The following is a 27,856-nucleotide window of genomic DNA, read 5'->3' on the forward strand; positions in this document are numbered from 1 at the left end:
AGTATGTGTATTCGTATCCCATCCTATTCAAATACTGAATTTGCAGATTTGTTGTACATCAAGTGGTTTTGATATATGAAATACTGTTTCTATTTCAACTAGTATTTTTCTAGCCCGATGCACGCTGGTATAAAGATATACATCGTTTTCTGTTATTTGCAGACTCTTCTGTTGTGACTTGAACACGTGTATGTTTTCAAAATATGTAGAAAGACGTACAACGTGAAGTCCTGATAATTAATAGAACAAACGTAGTATATTGTGTCCAATATTTTATTTCTTCCACACAAGAATAAGAAAAAGTAAAACTAAAAGAATATTGAACATTAACTAAGTTATACAGATAATTATTTGCGTTGATTCCGATGACTTGACAATAAATAAGTTGGTAAATTTAAGCAACTGGATGTTAGTTTTAACTTAAGTTGTTTTTACGTTTGAATCCAGGACATGATAACTTGTATTTCGAAATTATATGAAGAATATAGTCTTAAAACAACTCACTCAGGATAAATGCTAATTCCTTTTTTTTTTTTTGAAGGGAACAATTGAAAATATGTGAAATGTAAAATAGCTGTTAAAATGCAGGAGCAAGAAAGTACATAGTCCAAAGTGGGAAATGACTCAACTGTCGATACAGTAGTATCTCATTATTGAATAATTTCTGGACAGATAACTGTTAGTACGACAACACAAACACACACAGAACAAATTGTACTAAAGGGAGTAGACAAAGAAACCTGGATTCTGTTTTATCTATTTGCATTCCAAACACTAAATAATCTATTTAAACCGAAGTGCACAAAGGTATTGGTAATTGTATGAGATTTTTGACAGCCGTTTTAGTTTGTATCGTCTAAGTTTTAATGTCTTGGTGAAGTAAAATGCCAGATATGTCAGTGAAATAAGACGTTTTCATGAGTATCCAGATTTACATGAGTCATCTCACCTATTGTACTAGAACAAAAATATAAAAATGTCCTTTCAGAGTTCAATTGGGAAAATTATTTGACGATCATTTTGGTACATAACATAATTTTTTCAGCTTAATAATTATTTTAAACAGTATAACTCTTGAATAAAAGGTTCTAAACCATGCCGCTGCTGGAAATCGGTTCTAGAATTATGGATTTGAATATACTGTGATTACGAAATAAACCAATATCATAAACAAAATAGTAATATTAAGAAAATGTTCCTGTAGCCTATTTTTACCGGTTCAGTGATTTTGTACGCATTATTATTTCCTTAAAATTTTCACTTATAAAACTGATACAAGCATGGTCACGAAAATTGCAGTGACGCTGAAACCTAGAGCTGCTGCGCTGCTACACTCGGCAGCAACAGTTACAGACACAGTTGTCGACCCTGTCTGAGCGGTTGATTCATCGTCAACTGCATGAATTACAAGCGTGTAGCTTGCAGTTGTTGCCATGGCGAGAGTTTTACCAGTGTTAACCTGTATAACGCCTGTAGTCGCATCAATTTTAAAGTCGGTGTTCGTGTTTCCAGCTGCAAATGGAATGAAGTATAAATTTCGTGTCGATTTTAGTAACGAAGATAAAAAAACGTCAATAATGTGTTAAAGCATGCATAAAACAGAAATATAATGTGTAATGTTTATATAATTATCTTCAATGGCATGTGAATTATACTGTTGCATTTGTTTTCATGTGTCTTATCTTTGAAGACCTTATACATTTTGATTTTTTTTTCAAATAAATTTATTGCAAAAAGGCATTATCTCCCTTGAGACAGCCCAATTTTATAAGATCACAATAAAACGTTCATAAGAATAGTTTACAATGATGAAATACGCAAATTTTAAGTGACAATGTTTGACACATGTTAACCAAATTAATCATGTTTTCAAACAAATATCAAAGGAATTCAATTTAAAATTTTACAATTATATTCCATCTTCTATCATCTACGAATAGACATATCCTTTTCACATACCTTATTTTTAGCAAATAACGTACTCCCTTTGATAATATCAGTTATAAATTTAATAACTGATATATATTTCATGTAAGAAAATCACTAGAAATTGTATCATCAAATCTTTAATGGTTTCCTAAATCTCACAAATTGTTATATGTTTGAGGGCCAATACCGACAAATACACATAGACCTGTATGATGTAGCATGGTAAAGCATTTTAATATAAAAGATGAAAGGTAAGGGTAGATTTCTTTGAAGCACAAAGCACCTAAACAGCCAGAACCATGCATCACATAGTAGGTCCAAAACAAAAAGAAACAGTAACGCAAAAATATAGTATACGTTTCTAAATAATGTATCTTAGACCTTCTGATAAAAACCCGTCACTCGCTAATTTCGCTGATAACTTAATGCATACGTCAGTCATAAATGCCCTTAAAATATTTAACTTCGGCACTAATAGTCCACCATTTCATCTGCGATTAAACTAAACCAGCGAAGAATGCATGTTTACCTTCTATGAAATATGTAAGAACTTTGTTATCTTAGTTTTCTTATATAAAATGCTATATAAAGAAAAGTCTTGGGTATTGTCTTTTTTTACATTTTATGAAATTTTGAAGTTAACGATAATTGAAGGAAAAGACCCATTTTTCATATCATGCTGGATAGATACATTGTTTTCGTTCCAAACACTTATACATCGTTTTAACTATTTTGGTTTATTTAAGTGCAAACATTTAATGTATATTCTCATTTAGATAGATCTAAAGGATGGCTAGGGCGTTTAATGCCCGCGTAGCAACAAAATTAATGAAATAAAGCTATTTGTTTATCATTCCCTTATTTTGACTTAAATTATAACTACAAGTTAAAAAATAATTCAGAGCACTTACAAAAGACAATATTTAAATTAGATAGTTTTGAAGACTTTATACTTACAATTTATATTATGAGTAATTGTATCACCAGGGTCAGAATCGGTTGCGAGGAGAGTTGTCAGTGTCGTATCTAAAATAAGTATTAAAATTTGATTAAAAACACATTGATGAGATTACAATCTGCACAATGAGAGAAAGCAAGTATACCTGTAATTTAAATACAATATATTTCCTACAATGTAATTGTCTTAACCTAGTTGAACAATTTGCAAAATCTCACCAGCAGCTGATCCATCAATTATACACTGACTGTAGGAAGTTGCACCGAATGCTGGGGCGTCATCAATATCAGTAACTGTGACCGCTATAGTAGCTGTACCTACAGCTGAGTTATCATCTGTCGCTCTAGAAATAAAACAATAAAACACAGTTTATAATAGCATCAAAATGGATACACATTCTATAACTTTTCATAAACATTTCAGCTTTAAAATTTATTGATTAGCAATAGCTTATTAGACGTGATGCCTTTGTTATTTTCCATCTACTTGTTGGGCTTAACGTCACACCGACACAATTTTAGGCCATTACAACGACTTTCCAGATTTTCATCGTGGAAGAAGATCCCAGATGCCCCTCCGGGCATTATTTAACAGGGTCGGGCGCCTGGGTAGAACAACCGGTCTTCCGCAAGCCAGCTGTTTCGTCACATGAAGAATTCTACGTCCCAAGTGAGGCTCGAACCCACATTTGTGAGGCAGTCAGTGACCTTAACCAATTAAAAGAACGCTTCTCTTGATAGTTTCAATAATGATTGGAGAAACTTCATATTAGTGCTGAAAATTAAATTTGTACAAACGATGTTTACCACCAAAGCGGTTACTTCTTTTTCTCTGATTTACTTCATTTTGTTAAAATTCCATTCACTTTACGTGAAATATTTCTTCACATTTTCTTTTTCCTACTCTCCTCCTTTTTTCATCTTTTTCATTTTAATCCAAATAAAATGTCTCATTTGAAATCAGTTGAAATTGTATACACTAATGAAATCTTTTAATATATATATTTAGTCATGTAATTAGCTGTAATGCATTTAAAATTGTAGTATTGTATAAATGTGTATATGATGTATTCATGAAATAAACGGGCCTTAAACGGGGTTAGAAAAAATAACTTGAACCTACCATCTAATATGGACCTATTTAAGACAGTGGAATCGTAATGACAGTCGAAAATACGGAAAACAGGAGAATGCCGATATAGAGATTACGGAAATTGCAAAATTAATATTACGGGTCCACTACCTTATTTGATTTCTTAAATGATCATTAGTTAGAATGTTAATATTTTGGCACTACAATCCCTGTTTCATCTGCAATTAAAATGAACTTCTCAACAATATATGTATTTGTAATGCAATCCGAATGGGTTGTTTTGTAATTTGTAATGCAATTATTTGTAGGATGATACATTGTATAAGATATGAAACAAAATATGGCAAAGATGCTTTCGTTTGTGAAGAAAGCACCAAAATTTGCATGAAATTACTTTAAGGTATCCCAAATCCTACAAGAGGAGGAGACACGCTCTATCTGCCCTGAAAAATCCTTTTAAATAAATTTAAAAAAGGGAGGTTAAAAATAGTTTTTCCTTTAAACAATAATGTATGTATAAAGTAACATTTTATATAATATTTTATTTAATATATCACAGACATGGACCAATAACCATTAGGTATTACAAATATACGAAATTTGACCAACAATGGTCATAATTCTCAAGGTACGCACTAAAAGGGACGTAAATAGATGCTTACTGTATGTTGAATGTTAAAACAGACTATAAAGAGATATTCTTGACGAAGAAAGCATGAACATTTGCATTTAACTACAATTATTATGAAGTATGCTGAATAAAAACAGGATTATAAAAACGATGTGTCGGTTTGAAAAACCCTAAAATGAGACCCAAAACGGGAATAGTATTCTATTTATTTCAATCAAATATATTTAAAACAATATCCAAAACATTAATTCATTACCTTAACCAATTATAGCCCTTGACACAAAATTTATTGAATTACATTGTGTACACTTTCAACAAACATGCCTCCGATAAAATGATATGAGGTCCTAAAAGGGGAAATTGTTGAAGAAAACTCATTTAATTATTCAGAGGGAAAATTAACTCATTTTAATCATGAAAAACTAAACATGAATACATGAACTGACTATGTATATCATGTATAAAATATCAAAAGATAAAAAAATATTTACGTTTTTAGGTCCTCGAGATATCTTATGTAATATGCTTACATGCACCAACTTGTACATGAATAGTTAGCCTTGTCAGTTTTGGATATTCAATTTTCATTCCTATTCTGTACTAGTTTCATTCTTACATTGTTTTAACAATGATAACGCTGTATTTGGTTTAATTTGACGTAAATATTAGCTGTATACATGTTATTATTATGGCAATAGATTTACCTTAAAACGTAAGGCCCCTTTAAGGATTGTTTTTTTTATATGCTTTTGTAGTTGTTTTTACATTTAAACACCAAATTAAACTCCCTAAATCTTTTGGTTGTTACATAACAGTATATGACATTATCATGTTTTCAAATCAAAAGACACCTCTAAAGACACGTAAAATAAAAGAGACTGAGATTTGTACCCTTACAATATATATCTGAGAAATGTAATAAGTTTTCCAGTATTTCTCTCTTAAGTACAAACCCCTTCACAATGACATAACTGTACATACAGTAAATTTGTTCGACAGATTCACATTCCCTATGCATAATTGTGTTCTTGCAGTGGCATTTAATTGGTTCCACAAAGGTACACCATAGTGGAACACAAATGTCATCACTCTTGGTCCATTCCGTGTAAACAAGATTAAGCAATTCCAGGAACCAAATAATGCCTCTCCCCAAACATGGCCTCCCCTCATTAATAAATGGATATAAGGACATTCGAGAAGCGTTATAATCGGGTAGTTGGGGTGTTTTTAAGCTGTCTATCTCCTTGAGAAACTAGATTGTTTTTCTGGCTCGATTTACTGATTTACAGCATGATGCCTTTATTTTATAACATGACAATGTATTGTTCCAAAAGTGTAAAGTATGTTACAACATGTGGAACATTAACTTGTATTAAATGACGCAGTGTCATAAATCAAGGCTATCTTCATGCTAATCCCTGCAGACGCAGAGACTGTATCACAGTCAGATAATCAATGAAAGAAACATGCACAACGATACATACATTCAGCAATTTATAGCATCCATGAGAAAGCTGATTATGTTATGCATTTGTTTGCCGCAGATGCATTAAAAAACTACAAAGGGATAATGTTACGTGCAACAGGCACTGGGACAATCAGGTGTTTTCTACAGTAAATCAGTTCGCTAGTTGTTAGCTGTAGCGTCTTTTGGCCATTCCAAACGTTCTGTTACATACTCATTCCGTAGCAAGCCGTCCTTAAAGCATAAAAAGAAGGACAAAACTCGAACAGAAAAAGCCACATAAAAAACAGCCGCCCATGCATCACTTAAAAGCTAAATTAAATATTCTTTATGCATTATCCGGTTTTGATACTGTCTCAAAACGTTTGCAGGTCTTTTTTTATGACTATGCCTCGTTTGGAACGATAGATTGTCCTATTATACAACAACAGATGTGAGTTAGTTAATATATTTTCTTAAGAAAATAAACACACTGAAAGCAATCCTGAGACTTCAATTTACGATGCTGCCAAAATCATTAAAACACCATAAGAAACTTGAAATTAGAAATTTTTGTTTAGAAAGAATTTGTGGTTTTATTTTCAAAGATCAAAACAAGTGTCAACACCAGTGTCATTTGAAAGTCCAGATTATTAAAACCATGAATTCATACTTAGGCGTTTTTGATTCATGTAATGATGCGTCCAACTCATTAAATATAAATGTGTTTTTGTTTAAGATTTCATACTGGTCTATCAATTTGTCCTTTGCCAGTTGTGTCAAAATACAAAATACCAATTTACAAGGCCAAAGTACATACTTACATGTGTATTTTATGAAATGTAAGCAAGACAAATGAATAAGTAAGATTCACGAGACTTGTCGTTCTTATGTTATTTCAATTGTAAATAAATAGCCAGGCAAGGAGATGTATGCTGGACCAGTCGAACCTAATCAACTGAGCAAGAAATAAAAATTAATACGTAAATTTTTGTCATGATATTTAAAATTTCTTCACGGTTTGTGTGATTCGACCTCTATTACTTATTTAGCCTTCGTGAAAAAACATACATTACCAATACTTAATATGTATAGTTCTGAAACACATCTTTAGAAAGATCATTTTACAACATACATGTATAACACAACCAGGCGAGATAAACGCAAGCTTGGTTTGATCAAGTCACTTCATGTGAGGAAAAAGCATAACACATTTCAGGACCGAGTTCATTAAATGGGCATTGACTTAACTGTCAGTCTATCATTATCTTGTACAAATGAAATTTAGTTGAAACTTACACAACATTGAGCGTGTAAGAGGAAGTTGTATCGGCGTCCAGGTTAGCAGTGATCGTCAATACACCAGTTGAGGATAAGTCAAAAGGAGCTACTGCAGATGCGAATGCGTATGTAATAGAAGTAGCACTTGTGACTGCAACATACGTTGTTATTGTTGTTAAAGTAGCTTGGGATTCGGACACAGTTAGCGTTCCAGTGCCAACTGCCGCTTCTATAGTAGGGGTAGTCCATCCCGTGATTGTGGCATCTGTAATTAGATGCAGACACTGCTCAATAAAAATAGTTTAGAAAATGAAAAAGAAAAGATAGATTTAACTTTCCGTACTGTGTTTCGTGGATTTCTATCTCAACGTTTTATGACACTTCCGATATACATGCGCAAAACAATTGTACTAAACTGAATACGAGGAACTTCATGAACAAATTAGGCAAAGTTTGTAGTCTTGTCTTTATTATCAACACTATATTTGAACCAGATGGTTTCCATATTAATATCTGGTCACGAATTTATCACATTTACATTTAGAGCTTCACTTGAACCACCGTTTATAGTTTTTAATTTAGTTCTTGCTTTATCAACATGTATTTTACTCTTTTTTTTAAATTGAGGGACCTCTGACGATACATGTCTTTTATTTCATTCCCAACATGATTGTGGTCATTAGCGCTGTCGCTGTTATTTATCAAGTGTTTGAATGTGATGAATTCATATTCACTTTTTAATACATGATTTTCATTGGATTATTAAGATATTGCTGTGAAATATTTCTAATATTATATAGTGAAAAATAAAAAAAAAAAAAAAATAATCACTGATTTGAACTTCACATAATAGGATGGTTATGAATTATTACAATCGGGAATATTAATAAAACATAAACCTCGATAAAGGTAAAGGCGTGCATAATAGCTGAACTGACATAAGAATCTATGCATTTTACGGTAAAATGAAATAGAATTCTATAAACCCAAAGAATTCCATTGACATTCATCTTCAGTATGCTTTATAAAGGAATCCTCAATCATAAACTTTTCAATCCTTTCTAGAATTATAATTTCGCAACGTGTGTTTGACGGTAAAGTAGTTTATGACGGGTGCCTTTAGAAACGTATAATGTTAGATTTTCATGCTACATATTTTGGCAATTTACATTGCTTAGACATCAATGTAAACAAAAGTAATTGTTCACATGTTTCACTAAATTTCATAATTTCCGAAATTTCGCGGTCGTTTTGTTATGTAAATTATACGTATCCATTTGTTTTTCCTACTTGTAAGATCAGAAAATCTTTTTCTCACGAACAACATATTTCAGATTTTCAAATACTGCAAATGGTGTTCAGTTGAGGAAAATTATTTCTTTCTCAGTAAAACGAATAGCCTTTTTATGCATTTAGCAATTTCAAGAATAAATAACTGTGAGTAGTCATCGATTATATTCCAGATTTAAGCTCAAAAATATTCTAATCATTGAATACTTATACGAAATTTAACGGCCTCAGTTGGTGCTAAATGAAGTTATGATTTCGTTATTAACACAGGTCATGCGAAATAAACGATTGAAAATTTTCCGTAAATCCATGAATTGCGCAAGTGATTCATGATTAAATTCACAAGTCATATTTCATTTCTGAAAATTACACTATATTCCCGTTCCATTTGTTAACAAGTATTTGCACATATCTTTTCTGTATTTGAACAGACAGAACAACTGCTATGGATTACATGCAATCACGTTATCGTTAAGTAGCGTTTACGTAACATTTGCGCCTACTAGTATTCCTATGCGGTTCAAGCAAAATGAACATCATAATTTTCAGTGGAATCTATTTTAAGAATTGTAAAATAAGTCAAAATTTAATGTTAAAGTTTGAGATGGATTGATATGCAAGTCATTATCGAAGTAACAATTTTATATCGCAAAGTATTCTAAATTTATACGATATGTTTAATGTTTGAGAGTTCTTATTTGAACTAGTCGGTGCTCCTTTTTTCTGTAGATACTCAAATGAGTGAGGCTTGTCAAAATGAACACAAAACAACGACAAGAAACAAGATAATATGGACGAAATGAGGGAAGATTAACAGTTTAAATAACGAAATTATATATCAAACATTTAAATTATAATACTGAACAGCAATAATTGAATAAACATCTTACCTGTACAGTGCAAGAAAACAGCAAAAGCAAAACAGACAAAGCCACTTGAATTAATCTTTATTTTTTTCTGTGTAGCTAATTAAACTTAAAAAATCAAATATTAGGTCTACCTATTACTTTTAGACAGCCCGGCTTGACAGTTGTTTAAATTCGGTGCCTCTTTATATCGTAGATCCCGGCAGTTTCCATGGACTGGTTTGTAACATAAACACATATTAGAAACACAGCATTGGGGTTCCCTTGTCTACTGCAGGTGTTCATGAAACAAGTCCAGGCATAAGTCCAAAACCTTGCATTTGTACATTATAATGCGAATTTAGCAACAACGGCACACTGGCGTAAAGCTTTGCAGCCAATCAGAATGATTGTTACATCATAATTGGCGTGTTTATATCTCGTTAGACAAGAACATATGCTACACAGTTATACTGCATTTTGATTGGTTTTATAAGACATTAGAATTCGGTATCAAAGTCAAATACATTAAGCATGAGAAAATATGAATATCAAATGTAATGGCAGGAAGCGTAAATTTGTAGAAAACATATGGTCTACCGTATAGCGGGTTAATTCTGCGGGCAAAAAATTCTGCGGTTTTGTCTTAAAATGGGCCTAGTTTATTTCTGCTGTTTTTATTTTTGCGACCTTCGAGAAAAGCAGGAATTAATGTTTGCGTATTGCATAAACAGGAAGTAAATACCGATTTTCAATATTTACATGTATGATTGTTATTTAATTTTTTTTGTATTTTCTCGAACCTGGCATTATAACATAATATCGTGTATGTGATAGTTACATTCTCATGAAAAGTGTTATGCTAATTGAAATATACAAAGAATAAAATTTATTTAAAAAGTATTGATGATAAAATAAAGTGTAAAACTTACAAGTTATGTTTCGCATCTCGCTATTAAATTCTTCCAGAACTCCTGTCCCCAACAGCTCTGAAAGTGCCCCAATCCCCATCGGGAATAGAGTCTTTCTTTTTAAAGTATCGTAAGATGCTCATTTTAATAATTCCAAATTCAAAAAGTGTTTTCCAAACTTTCTATAAACTTAGCGTGTTTTGTGATATACATGTATACACTAGTAATGATTACTCGCCCTGAGCGGTAACCATTCATTCGTGGACAATACATTGATATAATAACAAAAGCAATCAACCACAATCGATACGGTGTGAAAAACTGGAGAGAAGACAAAAAAATCCTAAGATAAAGATAACGGGTCATTATATAAGCGATATATCAAACTTTATTTCTGCGTCAAAAATTTCTGCTGATAGTTTAAATCTGCGGAATTTATTTCTGCGTGACAGCCTCGATCCGCAAATTTAGCAAAAATAAAAACCCGCAGAATTAACCCACTATACGGTATGTGCTTAATTGAAGAAAGCTAAATTTACTCTGCCAAAAGGAAATCTATAAACAACAAGTAGGCTTCTTTTAAAAAAGAAACCTAGGAGAGGTCCAGTGTTGCTTCTTTTTAAGTTATATCAGTGACGTAGATCACAATCGTTATCTATGTCTCTGGTTATATTATAGGTTGTGCTATAGACGAAAAACAGTTTCCTTGTTGCAGGTCACTGTAACCTATTAGGGGTCATAGTCACTGTGAACATGACCTAATGACCTCAGAATAAATAAGTCATCTTCAGCTTATGATCAACCGCCAGTCCGACAGTAGGCCTAAGCATTTCATAGTTAATGAATTGCATTTAAAAATGTTCAAAAGCTACCACTGCAATAATTGTACACTGAACTTGGCCTTGGTGGAAGCTATCAAATTAGCATGTTACCAGTTCTTGCGAGAACCTCACCTGGCAGGCTTATTTGTCAACTGCCCCGTTCGTTTACGCCCAAGAGAATAGTTTCCGAGGAGCTTTAGAAAAGCTTAGAAGAAGATCCCAATCGAACGGACGTTTGTCGGAAGTGAAAAAATATATCATTCTTTTCTTCTAATGTATTATTTTTCAGAGATTTTTTATTAAGTTATGATAAACTTTATTTAGCGTCGATTATAACAAACATGTAAACATTAGATAATACAAACTATTTCCGACATAACATGATTAACCTACATTCTCCTATTATTAATGTGCTATTTGAAAAAGAAATTCTGAACATTTTATTTGTTCTAGTCTATTACTCAGTTTGTAAAGTTTATATGTCGAATTGCCACCTTGTTTCGATCACGTGATTAACATCTCCGACTATCGAAGCTCGGAGGAACTCTTCTCATTCCGGCAGATCTTCCGAATGGGGCAAACGAACCCGCTAGTGAAACAATAAATTCATTTAACTGAATGAAATACATTTTAATGTGATTCAATTCCTATGTATATTTTTGAATACTGCGAAAACAGAATAGTAAATAAATATCTATATATTTATTTCGTTAATAAATGAACCGTTTCCAACATTTGTAACAAAGTATTACACTATATTTCTTTATTTTAAACGAACAATTATTTTCGTCTAAGAGGATTTCAAAACTTACTTGTGCGCAAAGGCATTGTGCCATTTTAGACTGGTTCACCGTAATTTGCGCTAGAAAATGAAATCTAACGCCGTAAAATTGGTAGATTAGTCTAAATCCTCCTAGTTTGAAAGCCAACACTATAGAAAGGTCTTGGTAGACCTCTCCAATAAATGTACAAGTGTTCTAACTCTTATTATAAATGAAGCTGAATAACATTACTGAAAGACAAGATATAAGCTTAAACCATCAACAGAAATCTCTTAGAATCAATATGAGACTATATCGGCTGTGCAATTCTTTACTGTTCTAGATTAACTTTCTAAGTATAGACTCACCCTTGTTACCCGGATAATACAAAATGATGTGATAACTCCAACATGCTATAAAATGGCCGATAAACGATTTTGAAAATTTCACGTTTTTCGGTAAGTTGCTGTGGCTTGATAAGTGATTTTAACCCCCAGATGTTGCAAAAAGAACGAATGGCGATTTGTTTCAATGGAACTCAAACTATTTTACTGTATTTTTGTGAATACAATACACAATATGTTAAATAGTTTACAAAAACCATGTAAGTTTAGTTTGAAAAATCATAAAAAAATATTTAGAATTGTTTTTCATGCTTGTAATTCACTGTATATACGACTCTACCATTTCACTATCTGTCATAGTTTTCAGTAAATTGTTTACTTTTGCCGTTTTAATGTCAAAACCATTTATATTTATCTGTGTATGAAAAATGGATAATGGCCAAAAATGATAATGGATAATGCCCTACATGCGTTGTCTTTGAAAGTGGATAATAACCAAAATTGTTTTTTTTTTCATTGACATCCCATTACAGATTGACCAGTTTTGTGTGCGTGGACATGTTTTGATAAATTTCTTTGTAACAACACCTTCCTGGTATCAAGTACACATATGCATAAGTATTATTTCCCCTCGCTGTCCCTTTTTATCCCACGGTCTCCATATTCCATATAAAATACATACATATATTTGATTGTCAACTACCTTTTATAATCACTAATAACACAAACCCTGTTCACATTCTGAATACCTAGGTGCAGTGTAGGTGTACATATTGGTACACCAAGACCTCTCTTACTGACCACGTGTATAATACATTGCACTGAGCATGTGAATACAATACACAATATGTTAAATAGTTTACAAAAACCATGTAAGTTTAGTTTGAAAAATCATAAAAAAATATTTAGAATTGTTTTACCCGCTTGTAATTCACTGTAAGTATGACTCTACCATTTCATTATCTGTCATAGTTTACAGTAAGTTGTCTACTTCTGCCGTTTTAATGTCAAAACCATTTATATTGATCTATGTATGAAAAATGGATAACAGCCAAAAATGACCATGGATAACGCTCTACATGTGTTGTCCTTGAAAGTTGATAATAGCCAATATTGATTTTTTTTCATTGACATCCCATAACAGCTTGACCACTTTTGTGTGCGTGGACATGTTTTGATAAATTACTTTGTAAAAACATGATGATATCAGCCTGTTAACATATTTATGCTGGTAACAGGCACAGTGTGCAACTTGCACCTTCCTTGTTTCAAGTACACATGTGCATAAGTATTATTTCCCCCGCTGTCCCTTTTTACCCCACGATCTCTATATTCCATATAAAGTAAACATGTATTTGATTGTCAACTACCTTTTATAATCACTAATAGCACAAACCCTGTTCACATTCTGAATATCTAGGTGTACATAGTGGTACACCAAAACCTCTCTGATGAGAGACTGGCTGTGCTTATACGCCTTTCCAGAAACCGTACATTTATGAGGGTACTCATCAGTTGTTGAAACTTCAACAAAGGAGCCAACTCTACCTGTTCGTCAATGTTATCTATTTCATCCATCTCTATTCTGGAATGAATACCTGTAATTAAAGATGTGTACAAGTTTCAAGAAGTCTGAACCTTGTTTACTAGTTGACAAGCAATTATTTACAAAGAGCAATTTTATGCGTGGTAAAAACTGAAACAAACCAAAATTGTTACATTCTGTTAAAAGTGCGACGACTGATAATGAAATGTTTCAAGAAAATCTGGTACTGACCACCTGTACACTACATTGCATTGAGCGTGCTACATCAATAAGTTACCACATTTCATGCGTATACTTATCTAATATACAAAATTCTACCTGAAGAACACCATATGTAAATATCAAACTAAACTTACACGAAAAATAAACGCAACAATTATATTTCCTCACCATTTCGTTTTAAGAGCCTACTATATTACCTACATGGAGTCCAACTTGAATCGGTCAGCTCAGTTAAATACCTAGGCGTGGATATCTCAAATGACCTATCATGGGACAATCACATAAATAGGTCAACCAAAAAAGCTAACCAAACCCTAGGGTTCTTACGAAGAAACATTAAGGTCAAATCCCAACCCATTAAGAACATTGCTTACCAGACTCTAGTCCGATTCCAGCTTGAATATGCCTCTGAGGTATGGTCGCCCCACTCCCAAACCCAGATAGACCAAATTGAAAGTGTCCAAAGGAAAGCCGCTCGTTGGATCAAGACTGACTATGGCCGTACTTCCAGTGTAACAGATATGCTACACTCCCTAAACCTTCGTCAACTGGATTATAGGCGTATAGATTCTAGGTTATCACTCTTCTATAAGATTCATCATGATCTGGTTGCTATCCTAATCATAGATTACCTTACCACAATGACCCGTTGTGTCCGCTATGGCCATTCCCTAAGCTATAGGTTAATTACTGCAACCACAGACTCTTACAAGTACTCTTATTTTCCGAGAACTGTGTACCATTGTAACCAACTTCCCCCCAGTGTCGCCCACCTCCCTACCCTAGAGCAGTTCAGTGCTGCAGTTTGCAGCCTTGAACATGTCTCGCCCTAGTTATCCTGCAAACTCAAGTTTTAACCTTTTATTTCACCAAAGTTATTTTTTAGTTTCTTTAACTCTAAGTTTTTATCACTATTCTCTTTCTCTTAATAATTTTGACGCGCAAAACGTCTACGTCCCCGCAAGGGGTTCGACGTTTCACGGAAGATAGATAGACAGATAGAGCATATATCAATACTTATATTCCATATTTCGCTTCCGGTCATCTAAATGGCGCTGCACAAAATGCTCGTGAAACTCGTGCTATTTTACCACGAGGTTATTCAATACAAACTTTTCTGTGTATAATTCAACGCCAATTAGGCGTGACTTAACCGCTATTTTCGGTGTATACCGCAGTATTGTTATGACCTAAAAGAGCAGACACGCCTCGATGCATAAAGTTAATCTATACATTGCCTCATTTACAAGGAGTATACTCAACACCGATTAAATTTCTTGTTCAAATACCAAGGCTAAATATGGCAGAGAGAAATCGAATTTTGGGACTTTTAACCGGTGGAATTTCACAGATACAATGTTTCAAAATTAACAATTTTGACGTTAACATTACAGTTACAGCTGGTGACCGTCCACGTTCAGTTGCACCGCGTCTGACAAGCATACATCAAGATAATATGATACGTCAACGTCATTTACGTGACAGCTTTGTGTTTGTGACAATCCACGTCACATGTTGTAATTGAAAATCCCGGACGACCAATTCACCGTGACACAGTCATAGGTTGTTTGCGTAAACGCGGGATTCCTTTCCGTCGTCCAACTCGATGTCAGGCTCTCGTCATCGTCAAGAAAAGCAACGCTGAGCTCTAAATAACCGACGACGTCAGTGGGGAACTGAATTCAGAATATACAGACGCCGCAACGAACGTTTCGCAAATAACTGTGTGCGTGAGGTTTATCCGTACAATAGTGGCAGAGTCATAGTATGGGCAACAATAAATTCCACCTTCAAGTCCACCCTTGTATAGGCTGGCATACAGAGAAATGGTGGCTATACGCGTTATTGACTGCACTGACGTTGAAGCATGGAAAGAAATATGATCTCAGATGATATTCATTTTTTTTGATGATAATTTTTTTTTCTGTTATGTTTACTTTGATTACACATATAAATGTGTATGGCTAAACATCAGTAGGTTATAAATATTAACTATTACAATACTTGTTGCGTTTCTTTTTCGTGTCAGTTTACAATGTTGACTATTATCCATATAACATTTTGGGCTTTATCTTCAAAATTTCTGTGAACACTTTGGTCAGTATCCATCGACTAATACATATGCTTATATATTTATAAATTTGGGTTATTTGATCTAAGATAAAAACTTTCTTACATGTTCATATCATTGTTTATATATTAACTGAATATTACAAAATAACATTCATTAACGAAAGTCCATAAAATGAGGTTGACAACGGTTTGAATCGCCAAACTCGTTCTCAAAAGCAAAATATAAACATTGTTAAAGGGTTTCCAAAGTGAATAATATGTCCGATATGCAAATTATTTAGTGCAAATGGTACAGCTTGTAAACTACTTTGAATCAGTTATAACACTTTAAACGATCAGAATGAGTAATTAGAAAATATTGAAATAAACAATGTCCTGACCAAGTTTGACAGTTCATCCCGTTTGTAGTATTTTGGAATTATCATATCATTTTGTATTATCCGGGTAACAAAGGTGAGACTTAGACACATTAATACGCTCGCGAAATTCCGCACTCAAACTGTGAATGAGGTGGGGTTTTCTAGACAAACCAACATTTAAAGAATAGGCAGATACATTTAAACACGTTATGCATTAGTTAAAATTGATGGTAATTTTAAGTTTGTAGATTGAAGAATAAACGTTGACGACAGAGGCATCAGCTTATGGGTAGGTGATAAGATAACATAAACGTTCATAATCATTTAGCTTCTATATCTTTAAATAATTATCAAAATAAATAAGAAACTTTATTGCGCGTTTGTTAACTGTTATATATCGAAGGTATAGTAAGGTATGTTTCAATTAGAAGTAAAACTTGTAAACTGGAATATCCGAACGAAGATTTTTGACATAAAAATTGTCACAAAGCAACCGCGACATACATGTTTTATTTATGGATAAAACCAAAAGCATTCGTTCAATTTGGATAGAGACTAGTCAGATTTCCCTTACACTTCTCCTTTATTATTACCCTTGCGATTGTGATGGAATTTCAACACACTCTCAAGAGGTAGCAACAGGCTTTATTGAACAGGTAATGTATATTTTCTATGTATATGGCCGTAATTTATTTATTATGTGTCTAGAAAGCCATATAAAAATAAAACTAATATAAAACTGAGGAATACATTGCTTTTAATTACGTCAGTAGAGTTTTGGTTTTACTGACCCCATTTTTGTCTTGTAAGTTCTAACTTTAAAATTGAAAATTATAAGTAAACATTTTCTAAATAACAATTCATTTATCTGGTCAACAAAACTGTATTTTATATTTTAACATATTGGCGTACGTTATAAATTAGTATTTACTAAATGTGTTCTTAAAGTGTAATTTAAAATAATCCTTTTTGTCTATAAACGATTTGGATATTCAGTCGACAAAACTATTTTCAATGTTTTACAATACTGACGTGCGTTATAGTCTGTTATAGTTTAATGATACCCTGAATGAGTTCTTAAAAATGCAATTTGAAACAATCCGTTATCTATAAACGATTTTGATATTCAGTCGACAAAACTATTTTCAATGTTTTACAATACTGACGTGCGTTATAGTCTGTTATAGTTTAATGATACCCTGAATGAGTTCTTAAAAATGCAATTTGAAACAATCCGTTATCTATAAACGATTTTGATATTCAGTCGACAAAATTGATTTCAATATCTTAAATTGTTGGCGTGCGATATGGTTCATAGTACTTATTTAATAACATATTAAAATGATTTCTTAAGTGTATATTGAAATGATTACAAGAAAAGCGCCAAAGTCACCAAAAGTTGTCAACTTCAAAATACGATTAAATTACTGCATTTTTTTAAACATCTATTTATCTTTCAAGTAAACCGTTTCATATTCAGAATCCTACGAATATTTTATATGCTTTCAAACTTGTAGTTATAGCCTTTCAAGTACTATATTGCAGATTAATTGTACCCATTTGTTATTACTATTACGAAAAATAAACAACAGTGATGCACAAAGAAACGCGTAAGTCCTTATATTTTTATCAAAATAACTTCTGGCCAGAAGGCAAATGCATATATCATTAAAAACTATATAGACTAGCGATACTAAAGAATGATCTGAATATTACAATCATTTTGTGTTCATAACTAATTCTTATAGATATTTAGGTTAAAATGTACTTCAAACATGATTTAATTATACATGTTGTTAGTAACGAAATCTACCAAACATTAGTCCATTTTTAAATTTACTCTGATTCATTTAGCAATAAGCCTCCTGTGCAAGTAAATGGGTTGATAACTGTAACTCAATCGCAATTAACTGGAATGTAGTTACATCTAACTACTTGATATCCCCGCTACATGTTATTTATACCAAGCTATATATTTCCTCTGATTACCACTTAATGCTAGCGTTGCTGTGTAATCTATTACCTAAGAGACTTGTTAAGCTTAGAAGGAATCCTTATCCGTATTGACTTTTCAAAACATGATTTTTTTTGTAATGCTGTTTATCATTGGTTTAAAATTTATGGCACCAATGCACGGATACTTGACCAAAATCAAACATATCATAAAGTCCACAAACTTTACGAAGGTACTTGAGTGCACTTGTTACGCAATAAAAACAGGAAAATATGTATTCATGAATTGTGTATGTTGAAACAACTTTCGTCATATATTATAACTGCCTGCGTATGCTTAACTAAGCTCGCTTAAGCGCTTTATTCTATTCTATCCGTATGAATATGAAAGACAAGCAGATAGTATGGACACTGTAAACATGCGCAATAATACGTTTAGAGTAGAATTTAAAACAAAAGTTTTCTAACGTTAAGTATAAATAACCAAAACAGATTAAATTGTTACATCAATATATCATGTTAGATGCAATTTGCAAGAATTCTTCTGACAGCTTGTAATGTTTGTAATATTGTAATAAAAAAAGTTTATTTCTGACGAGGTAAAGATAAACTGTGCACCTATAGTCGACATTATGAGTTGGCAACGAATCAAAATAAGCAGGTAATGGAAGCAAGTCATATTAAGCAAAACATTGAGGCTCGTGTCAATTTGTGTAAAAACAGAAAATCCAAAAAGGCCAAACTCTAAGAATGTAGTTCTCTTATAGCACCCCCACCCCCGTTTTGCATGAGTGTATGGGTACCTATAGATATGAATAAAACATAGAAAAAATGTGACATGATCAAACATCGAGGACAACACAAGCTCTTAACCGCAAAGCTCACTGTTGTACAAGTAGTTTGTATTAAGATGTATCAATATAACTTTCGGCATATTAGATTTAGAGATGTGTTCAGCTGGACTTTAATGTAGTGACACATTGTAGAATCAAAGTTTTATTTCTACAGAATAATCACATTTACAAAATATCATTCGTAAGCATGCAACTAAATATTCTAAATAAACTAAAGATTCGGTTTAATTGAGTCTGTTGACGACAGTTAATAAAATGTGCGACATATGTCGAGATACTATCACCAGCTGAAGCGAATTCTATTATGCAGAACAATTGACTGGACAACTGAAGACACTTGTTTGTTCATAATGCCGTCCACGGCAAGTCTGAAACCTCTCAATGGTTATATTGACGTTTCTATATACGATGCCGAAACGCGCCGTTATTCAGGTTATCCGGGAAAATCATGATTATGCAGCGTGAGGCACGTTGTGTCATTATCGTTTATCACTGGCATTTTGTAACTATTTATAGTAAGGTTTTAAACAATGCGATATAGAAGCAATGCAAATTGTGCGAACGTACTTACGCATGAGGGTATCTAGTTACTAAGTGATTTCTAAAGGTGTATAGTTTATATTTTTAGATAATTTGAATAAAGTACATTGATTTACCAGTGTCACAATTCAAGATATTTAAACATCATTTTCCCGGGCATACTACTCTTTGCATAAGAATGCCTTAGCACTACCATTCTACAAAACCCGCCAATCAGCTGGGGAGCTCGGCGAAAATTATCTGGGCAATAATTCGAAGTAATCAGAATGCGCAGTCGCGTCATTATGTCTCTTATATTTCATTTTTTCGGTCCGCATCAATCTAGTTAGCGTGTTTGCGACCTGCGCCCCGCTCATATCCCGCGCCCCGCCGTTTTATTTCATAAACCTCGGCTTTTGCTCCTCGACCCCGCTCGAACATCTTATATTTCGTGCTTTCCCCTGTGACATCGCCGAGAAAACAACACAACTATTGAATTATATAAATGACCAGGTTATGCTGCGAAAACACGATAATCAGCGAGGTCACGCGGCGAAAACTCGACGTTCATATTCTCTTTTATTTCAAAGGTTAAGCAAAAGGCAGTGAAGTGCCCCATCTAGATAAAAACACGAAGGACTGCAGTCTGCATACAGAAAATCTCGTGCTTGATCAACAGACACTTCGCCAAAACTGTGTAATGGGTATCGTGTTGTCTGATCTGCCGGCAGCCCGTGGCACAATTGACTTATGGGCATTATTACATTGTCTTGAACACCAAGTATGTTTCACAGACAAAGGACCTGCTTAGATGTCATATCTATGAGACTACAATCAAACGATTTGCTTTGAGTGTGCATTTTCGGCGCCTGTCCTGCTAAATATGTACCCCTGGGATAAGGACTTTGTCCAAAGAGTTACTCAATGTACACTAAACAAATAGGTGAAATAGCAAGTGGCGTCTCGAACATTTGTACATGCCATTTAAACCAAACAATGTGTAACAAGAATTGAGCGAGCACTACCTTTAGGAATCATCTAATGGATGCATCTCAATGCGGTGATTAATCGAGGGTAATTCTGTGCAAATAAAAGCATGATTCCAGACACATTACTAACTACTTGGTAGCTGCCATTATTTTACTAGAAAGAAGAGTTACTGTCATATTTCGGTGCTACACTACCCTGAGATACAGAGTACAGTACAATGTCATGTAAAAGGCTGTACACGAGCATTTCTGACAGGAATATTCTTTCTAAAGGCATCGTTTCATTACTAGTGTCAAATACTAGAACCGTACTCTATGACAACCCGACCATTGCTATGGAACGCTCTGCAACTTTAAATAAGGAATTTATATTGACTACTTTAAAAGGTCTGTTAAACTGCCATTTGTCTGTACACGCCTTGCAAACTGACCATCTTAAGTTATTTTGTCGTTGATGATTCATATCTTAATAACTTAGTTTAGTTTTGTTATGCTTGGTCTTCTAATCTAAATAGGATGGATGTTCGAAAGCAAATTCAGCCTACACTTCGATTGTTCATCTTAGATATAGGATTGGAACACACTTGTAAAGACAGACATTTTAGCTATATTCAGTACAAATGTTTGTTAAGGGTACATTCTTATTCACTAGCAATAAAATGTAGTTTTATTTTGCCAGCTGATTTTGAACAGACACTTTGTTTTGAGGGGCTATAAAATGTACTTGGTCTCTATAATTAAACAACCACAATGGAATTATGTAATTGGGTCACCAAAAATCTTATCAAGCTTTCATTTTTGGAACTAGGTATCTCTCTTGGTATGGAAAGACATGACACGAACAGGAGTTTACGTAGCACAAAAAATGGATTGAAGAGGCAGTCATAACTACACGATTAGAAAGGAAACAACTACGTCAAATTTATTTCAATTTGCAGAAATTCTGTGAAGACTGACGTTTGTAAGCTGTGACAAATAAGGTTACAATACGTATATGAAAATATAGAAATACGAGTAAATTAATGCAAGAAATAATGTAACAAGAAAACATAAAAACCAACATTTACAAAGGAGAAAAACATCTTAATAGGCATTTGTATAAAACAATACAGAGCACTTCAACAACGAAGAATGTTTAAACGAAAGATTGTTGTCCTCTTAAAATGTTTGTGACCTTTATATACACCCTAAAATAAGGGTCATAATACACCCGTTTTTATCTGAAGTAGTGAGAGTAGTTGTTAACGAATAAATGTGAATTCATATATTCATAATAAACAGGACTTCTTCATAAAATCAGCACAGTTCTCAAAATACTGACCCAGTTGAATCATTTTTCGGACACCCTCGTATTTACGTTATTACTGTCATGACGTATCTCTTTTGTACTCGCGGTATAATTGTATATTGATATTGGACTGCTTTCGATGGAGCTCAGCACCGAGTTCAATATTTGTTTAATTCTGTACTATTTGTCTAATATTGAACTGCACGAAGAAAAAGCGTTTATAAGAAAACAATTAGTATTCACATTCAATTTACTCGTGAACGTTTTAACAATAATTGGATTCTACAAAGAAAATTCCTTTCTATATCCCATTAAAAGCAGTGAAATATTAAAATCACAACACCGAAAGTACAAAAAAGTGATCATTATTAAAACACCGTTTTGTGTTTGCTTAATCAATATCGAAGTTATCGCAAACAATATTTCAATAAAATTATGTAATTCTTGGTATGTGTCGAAGAAGTCTTACTCCCTAATTGACATCTTCCCAGAGCAACAACCTCCGTTGAAAATTATCGTTAAGGCTTCTAGTTTTAAGAATTGTGTAAGAATTTGACCACACCAGTGATATTAGGTTTGAGATGCTGTACTGTAGTTAGTCTTATGTCAACTGTGTCTTGATTTCGCGACGAGGGAATGCCTGCTGGTTTTAAAATCCCAAGTCCAGTCTAGGGATCAAACCGGTTATCTACAGTAACTGCTTGCATTAACTTTGATAGCAAATGATGAACTAAGGTATTTTCGTTAACTGAAAATCATATCAAACATTCTTGAAGGTTCCTTTTATGATGTCTAATGAAAACCATTTTTGAAGGTATTACAGTCACATAGTAAAATGGACTCAAAAATAGAAATAAATTACAAAAGCAGAGTGGATATTTACACTTTATGCATATTCCCCAGTCTGCTATGTCTGTGTCAATATTTAACAATTCTGAATTAAAAGGTATACAAATACGAAAGTTCAAAAGGAAACTCCACACCAAACAAAGCAGTGCATGTAGTACTGATAGAACAGGAGATGATATAACGATACTGGTGTCTTTTGTGGTAGACTCTAGGCAAACAGATAGTCTGATGGGGTTTCATGAATGTTGGCGAAAAAACATTGCCTTTATAGTGTGAGCAGGATTTTTATTGTTGTATTTAGTGACCTACTTATTGACTCATCATGACAACTCTAAAAACGACCTTTAAAGCAGTAGTATGTAAATTACCAAGGACGTATATACCTTATTCAAATAACTGTATAAATATGCGGATCACCTTTTTATACGCCCGTTTGAAAAACGGGACGTATTATGGGAACGCCCCTGGCGGGCGGATGGGCGGACTGGCGGGCGGGTGGGCGGGCGGCGTCCACAGACTTTGTCCGAAGCATATCTTCTACAAGCATGGAGGGATTTTGATGAAACTTGGCACAGTTGTTCACCATCATGAGACGGAGTGTCACGCGCAAGAACCAGGTCCCTAGGTCTAAGGTCAAGGTCACACTTAGAGGTTAAAGGTCAAATTCAATAATGACTTTGTCCGGAGCATATCTTCTACAAGCATGGAGGGATTTTAATGAAACTTGGCACAGTTGTTCACCATTATGAGACGGAGTGTCGTGCGCAAGAACCAGGTCCCTAGGTCTAAGGTCAAGGTCACACTTAGAGGTCAAAGGATACAAGAATGAAAACTTTGTCCGGAACATTTCTTCTTCATGCATAGAGGGATTTTGATATAACTTGTCACAAATGTTCACCATTATGAGGCGGAGTGTCATGCGCAAGAACCAGGTCCCTAGGTCTAAGGTCAAGGTCACACTTAGAGGTCAAAGGATACAAGAATGAAAACTTTGTCCGGAGCATTCTCTCTTCATGCATAGAGGGATTTTGATATAACTTGTTACAAATGTTCACCATCATGAGGCGGAGTGTCATGCGCAAGAACCAGGTCCCTAGGTCTAAGGTCAAGGTCACACTTAGAGGTCAAAGGATACAAGAATGAAAACCTTGTCCGGAGCATTTCTTCTTCATGCATAGAGGGATTTTGATATAACTTGGCACAAATGTTCACCACCACGAGACGAAGTGTCATGTGCAAGAACCAGGTCCCTAGGTCTAAGGTCAAGGTCACACTTAGAGGCCAAAGGTCAGATACAAGAATGACTTTGTCCGAAGCATTTTTTCTTCATGCATGGAGGGATTTTGATGTAACTTGGCACAATTATACACCATCATGAGAGGAAGTGTCATGTACAGTTCCTTTCTTTAGAATTACTTTCCTTTGTTGTTACTATAAATAGCTTATATTGTAACTTCTTCATTACTAGTCGTAGGGAAAAATCGAGACCACTTTTCTGTAGTACAACATGCATGCTACATCCAATTTTGAGGTGTATTTTGACGAATCTCTACCTGGTAAAGATTTTTGTGTGGACATACAATTTTTTTTTTGGGATTTTTTTTTTTTTTAAGATTAACTTGTTACTATAAATAGCTTATATTGTAACTTTTTTATAATTGACCATAGGGAAAAACCAAGACCACTTTTCTGTGGTACAACATAAATGTTACTTTCAAATTTTAGGTGTATTTTAAGGTCTCTCTACCTGGTAAGGAATTTTTTTGTGGACTTAGGAAAACAAAAGACTTACAATGATTACTAAACAACCACAAAATTAAAATTCATTTGCAATACAGCAGCTAGAGTAAAGAAATTTGCTGTGACGGGCGTGACATTCTGGCACTCTTGTTATCATTTAATGTAATGTACGCGTAGAACAGAACGGCTTGGGCAATAAACACCTTGAAGTATGTCTGGTTTTTGCCATTTTTATCGTTAAACAATTTTGTATCAAAGACTCTCTTACGAAATTTTGTCGGAAGATAAAATTGGTATGTCTTTAGCGCAGACTGATTTACCAAACGCGCAAGGCAGCTACGAGTTTGACAAAAGTGAGTAAGGTTGCCCTATTTGCCAATCGTTGCGCTAATCGCAAATTGATTATTTGCGCTAAGCGATTTACAAAACGCGCAGATTTGTTATTTGCACGTAACCTTTGCGCAGCTACTGCCAATATTATTACGCAAACGGTAATTATGATATTTGGAAATGCTTATATTTAAAATAATATTGGTAAGCCAACATTATCTGCTTGAGAAATGCATGTTTTAGAGTTTATGGAAAAAACACGCTCATCCATTCCAATTCTTTCTTGCGCATTCATCAAACTGAAAACGAAAGATATATCCCATGTGATGTCCGACAAAAATTGCTTTCTTTTCTGCTTTTTGATTTCTTTTGTGCTTCTTTTCTTCTTATGAAGTTATTTTTCTCGTTTGTGTTTTTAAATCTGATGCCATTATTATTGGTCAGGTCAGATATTTAAAATAAAAAATTGAAATTTTGCAAATCGAAAGTAAAAACTTTTACGACATACATTGCACTCACAAAAAGCCATCACAAATACTTTAATTGATGGAAAAAGACTACTGTTGCACTTGTATACGGCTACTACCATGGCATTCATACACTGGTTGTTCATGTAAACACCTACAAATTGTACTTTTGTTTTGGGTACTGTGAAGAAATTGTTACATGAGCCATAAAATTTATATACCGTTATGTTTGTTTAAATGTACAGATTGAATTTCGCATTCAATGTACCTTAATGATAAAAATACTGTGGAAAAGATGAAATATGATAGTAAGGTTTTCTATAGAATGTCAGGCAAATTTCTAACTACACTTCTCGAAACAATGAATGTTCATTTAAAGATTTAAATGAATATTCTAGGTCCACCTATTCAACATCACACATTTTACCCAACACAACCAGAAATCATAAACTTTCCACACGCTTTACTTTGACAGCTCGTTACAATTGATATTGGGTCCACATGCCTTAGCATGAATATGTATTAAGCATTGTAGGCCTGAAACAGCAACACAGTTAATTACGCGTTCATGAAACTTAAATCTGAACTTAATTTTGAGTTTTAAGGCTACTTTGCAGAGTGAATGTGCAGTTGCTAAACGTGCACGAAGACGGATTAAACATTCCCATTCCGGAATCTTGTTGACACATGGTGATTGTTTTTTATTTTCATAGGTTGGATTTGGACCATCCGAACTTGGAACCAGAACTGCACATGAATTTAGCTGAGAATTTTCCCTTGAGCCAGTTGATAATTTGGTGAGGATTTTAGACATCTTCATTTTCTGCTCTGTTGTCGTTCCTCTGCTGTACGACCGAACAGATGCCTCGTTACGATGTCCGGTCATAAACATTATATGCCGGATCTCACATCCGGCATCATCCAGCTCCTGGGTTGCAGTAACACGAAGGCAGTGTGCGGTGTATCTGAAAATGCGATGGTACCATACAATAAGATCCAATCTTCGGTGTTTATGCACATCAGTCGTAAACTTCCTGACAGTTACAATTCAGTTGTTATTTGAAGATCTGTGTGAAGTGTTTAGGATTGAACTTGATTTAATAGAATCTTAGTTTTTTTTTTGTTTTTGTTTTAATAGAAATGAAATTAACTGAAAACATAATTACCGTGTGTCAAGACCTGCATTTCTAGAAATGTCGCCCATAAAACTGGTGAATTGTTTGGTGCTGACAGGTTTAGTGTTGTACAAAATCTAACAAACATCTGGAGCCTCCAAAGCTAGTTTGTTTACATGGCAAAACAGCTTTTCAGCATTTGGGTCACAGTGCACCATAAAAGCCTTCAAGTTCTGTAAAGGACAATTTTCACTGTCACCTTCTATGGCATAAGTTCTCTTTTTATTTGTGATGCCACTTTGATTTTGTTTTTCTTTCACGTCATGGGTGAGATGAATATACTCTCTGCCTTCCTCGTCAGCACGAATTTGAAGGCTGTTGCGGTTCAACTGTGGGTGAAATTCAAGGCCCCGAGATTAATATCTGCAATGTTCATATTTTATCAAATTTTAATGTTAATGAGAGGGAAGGTCCATTTTAGTAGCATACTAGATGAATAATTGATTTGCTAAGTATTCCTTCTTTTTGAAGAAATATGCACTTTTTTATTATTTTTGTTTTGTTCGGAAATATTTTTGTCTAAGTATATCTGTGAGAAGATAAAGTCTTTCGAAATGAATGCATAGAGACAAGGATGAATATCCAAATAAATGCATAGAGACAAGGGTGAATATCCAACAGGGAAAGCCCCGTTCTTAAAACGCAGCCTCCCCGAACGAAAACCGAGCACGCGGAAGGGCACAAGACCAACACGCACGCACGCACGCACGCACACACACACACACACACACACACAAAGCAAACACAAAAGGACAAAACAAATAAATAAAGGAAAACAGTCAGCAGCTGGAAAAATTCATACGAATTCCAAAGTACTTAAATGAAGTTATGATATGCAATGGTATAGTATTTAAAAAGCGCTTTGTACTTACAATTTATACTATGTGTAATCTTATCTCCAGGGTCAGAATCGGTTGCAAGGGTAGTTGTTAGAGTCGTTTCTGGAAGTATATATTAGAAACTGATTAGAAATCAAAGATCAATAAATTAAACACGTACAGCCACGTTCCAAAACCAAAGTCTCCCCAAACCTATCGTTTTTAACGATATTGATAAGATTATAATCTATACAATGACGAAAGTAAAATTTATGTACTTTTGGTTAGGTACTTTTCGATATTTTAAGGTCAAAGACATGTAATGACAATTAATGACTAATTTCCATTTTGTTACGTATTCTCCATA

The 27,856-nt window shown here is 33.9% G+C and overlaps 1 protein-coding gene across 1 annotated transcript in view; it reads right to left on the reverse strand.

The window, feature by feature from the left end:
* Positions 1–257: 257 nt before the first annotated feature.
* The window catches only part of LOC128550606 (protocadherin Fat 4-like), a 30,470-nt gene continuing 2,871 nt past the window's right edge, over positions 258–27,856 (reverse strand). The window contains exons 3-8 of the mRNA XM_053529900.1: positions 27,544–27,612; positions 13,802–13,905; positions 7,354–7,619; positions 3,106–3,230; positions 2,887–2,955; positions 258–1,512 (exon numbers count right to left, since the gene is read on the reverse strand). Coding sequence (XP_053385875.1) covers positions 1,262–1,512; positions 2,887–2,955; positions 3,106–3,230; positions 7,354–7,619; positions 13,802–13,905; positions 27,544–27,612 — 884 coding nt within the window. The 3' untranslated portion in view covers positions 258–1,261. The remainder of the gene's footprint in view (positions 1,513–2,886; positions 2,956–3,105; positions 3,231–7,353; positions 7,620–13,801; positions 13,906–27,543; positions 27,613–27,856) is intronic.

Source organism: Mercenaria mercenaria, chromosome 18 (assembly GCF_021730395.1).
Source record: "Mercenaria mercenaria strain notata chromosome 18, MADL_Memer_1, whole genome shotgun sequence".
Lineage (NCBI taxonomy): Eukaryota > Metazoa > Mollusca > Bivalvia > Venerida > Veneridae > Mercenaria > Mercenaria mercenaria.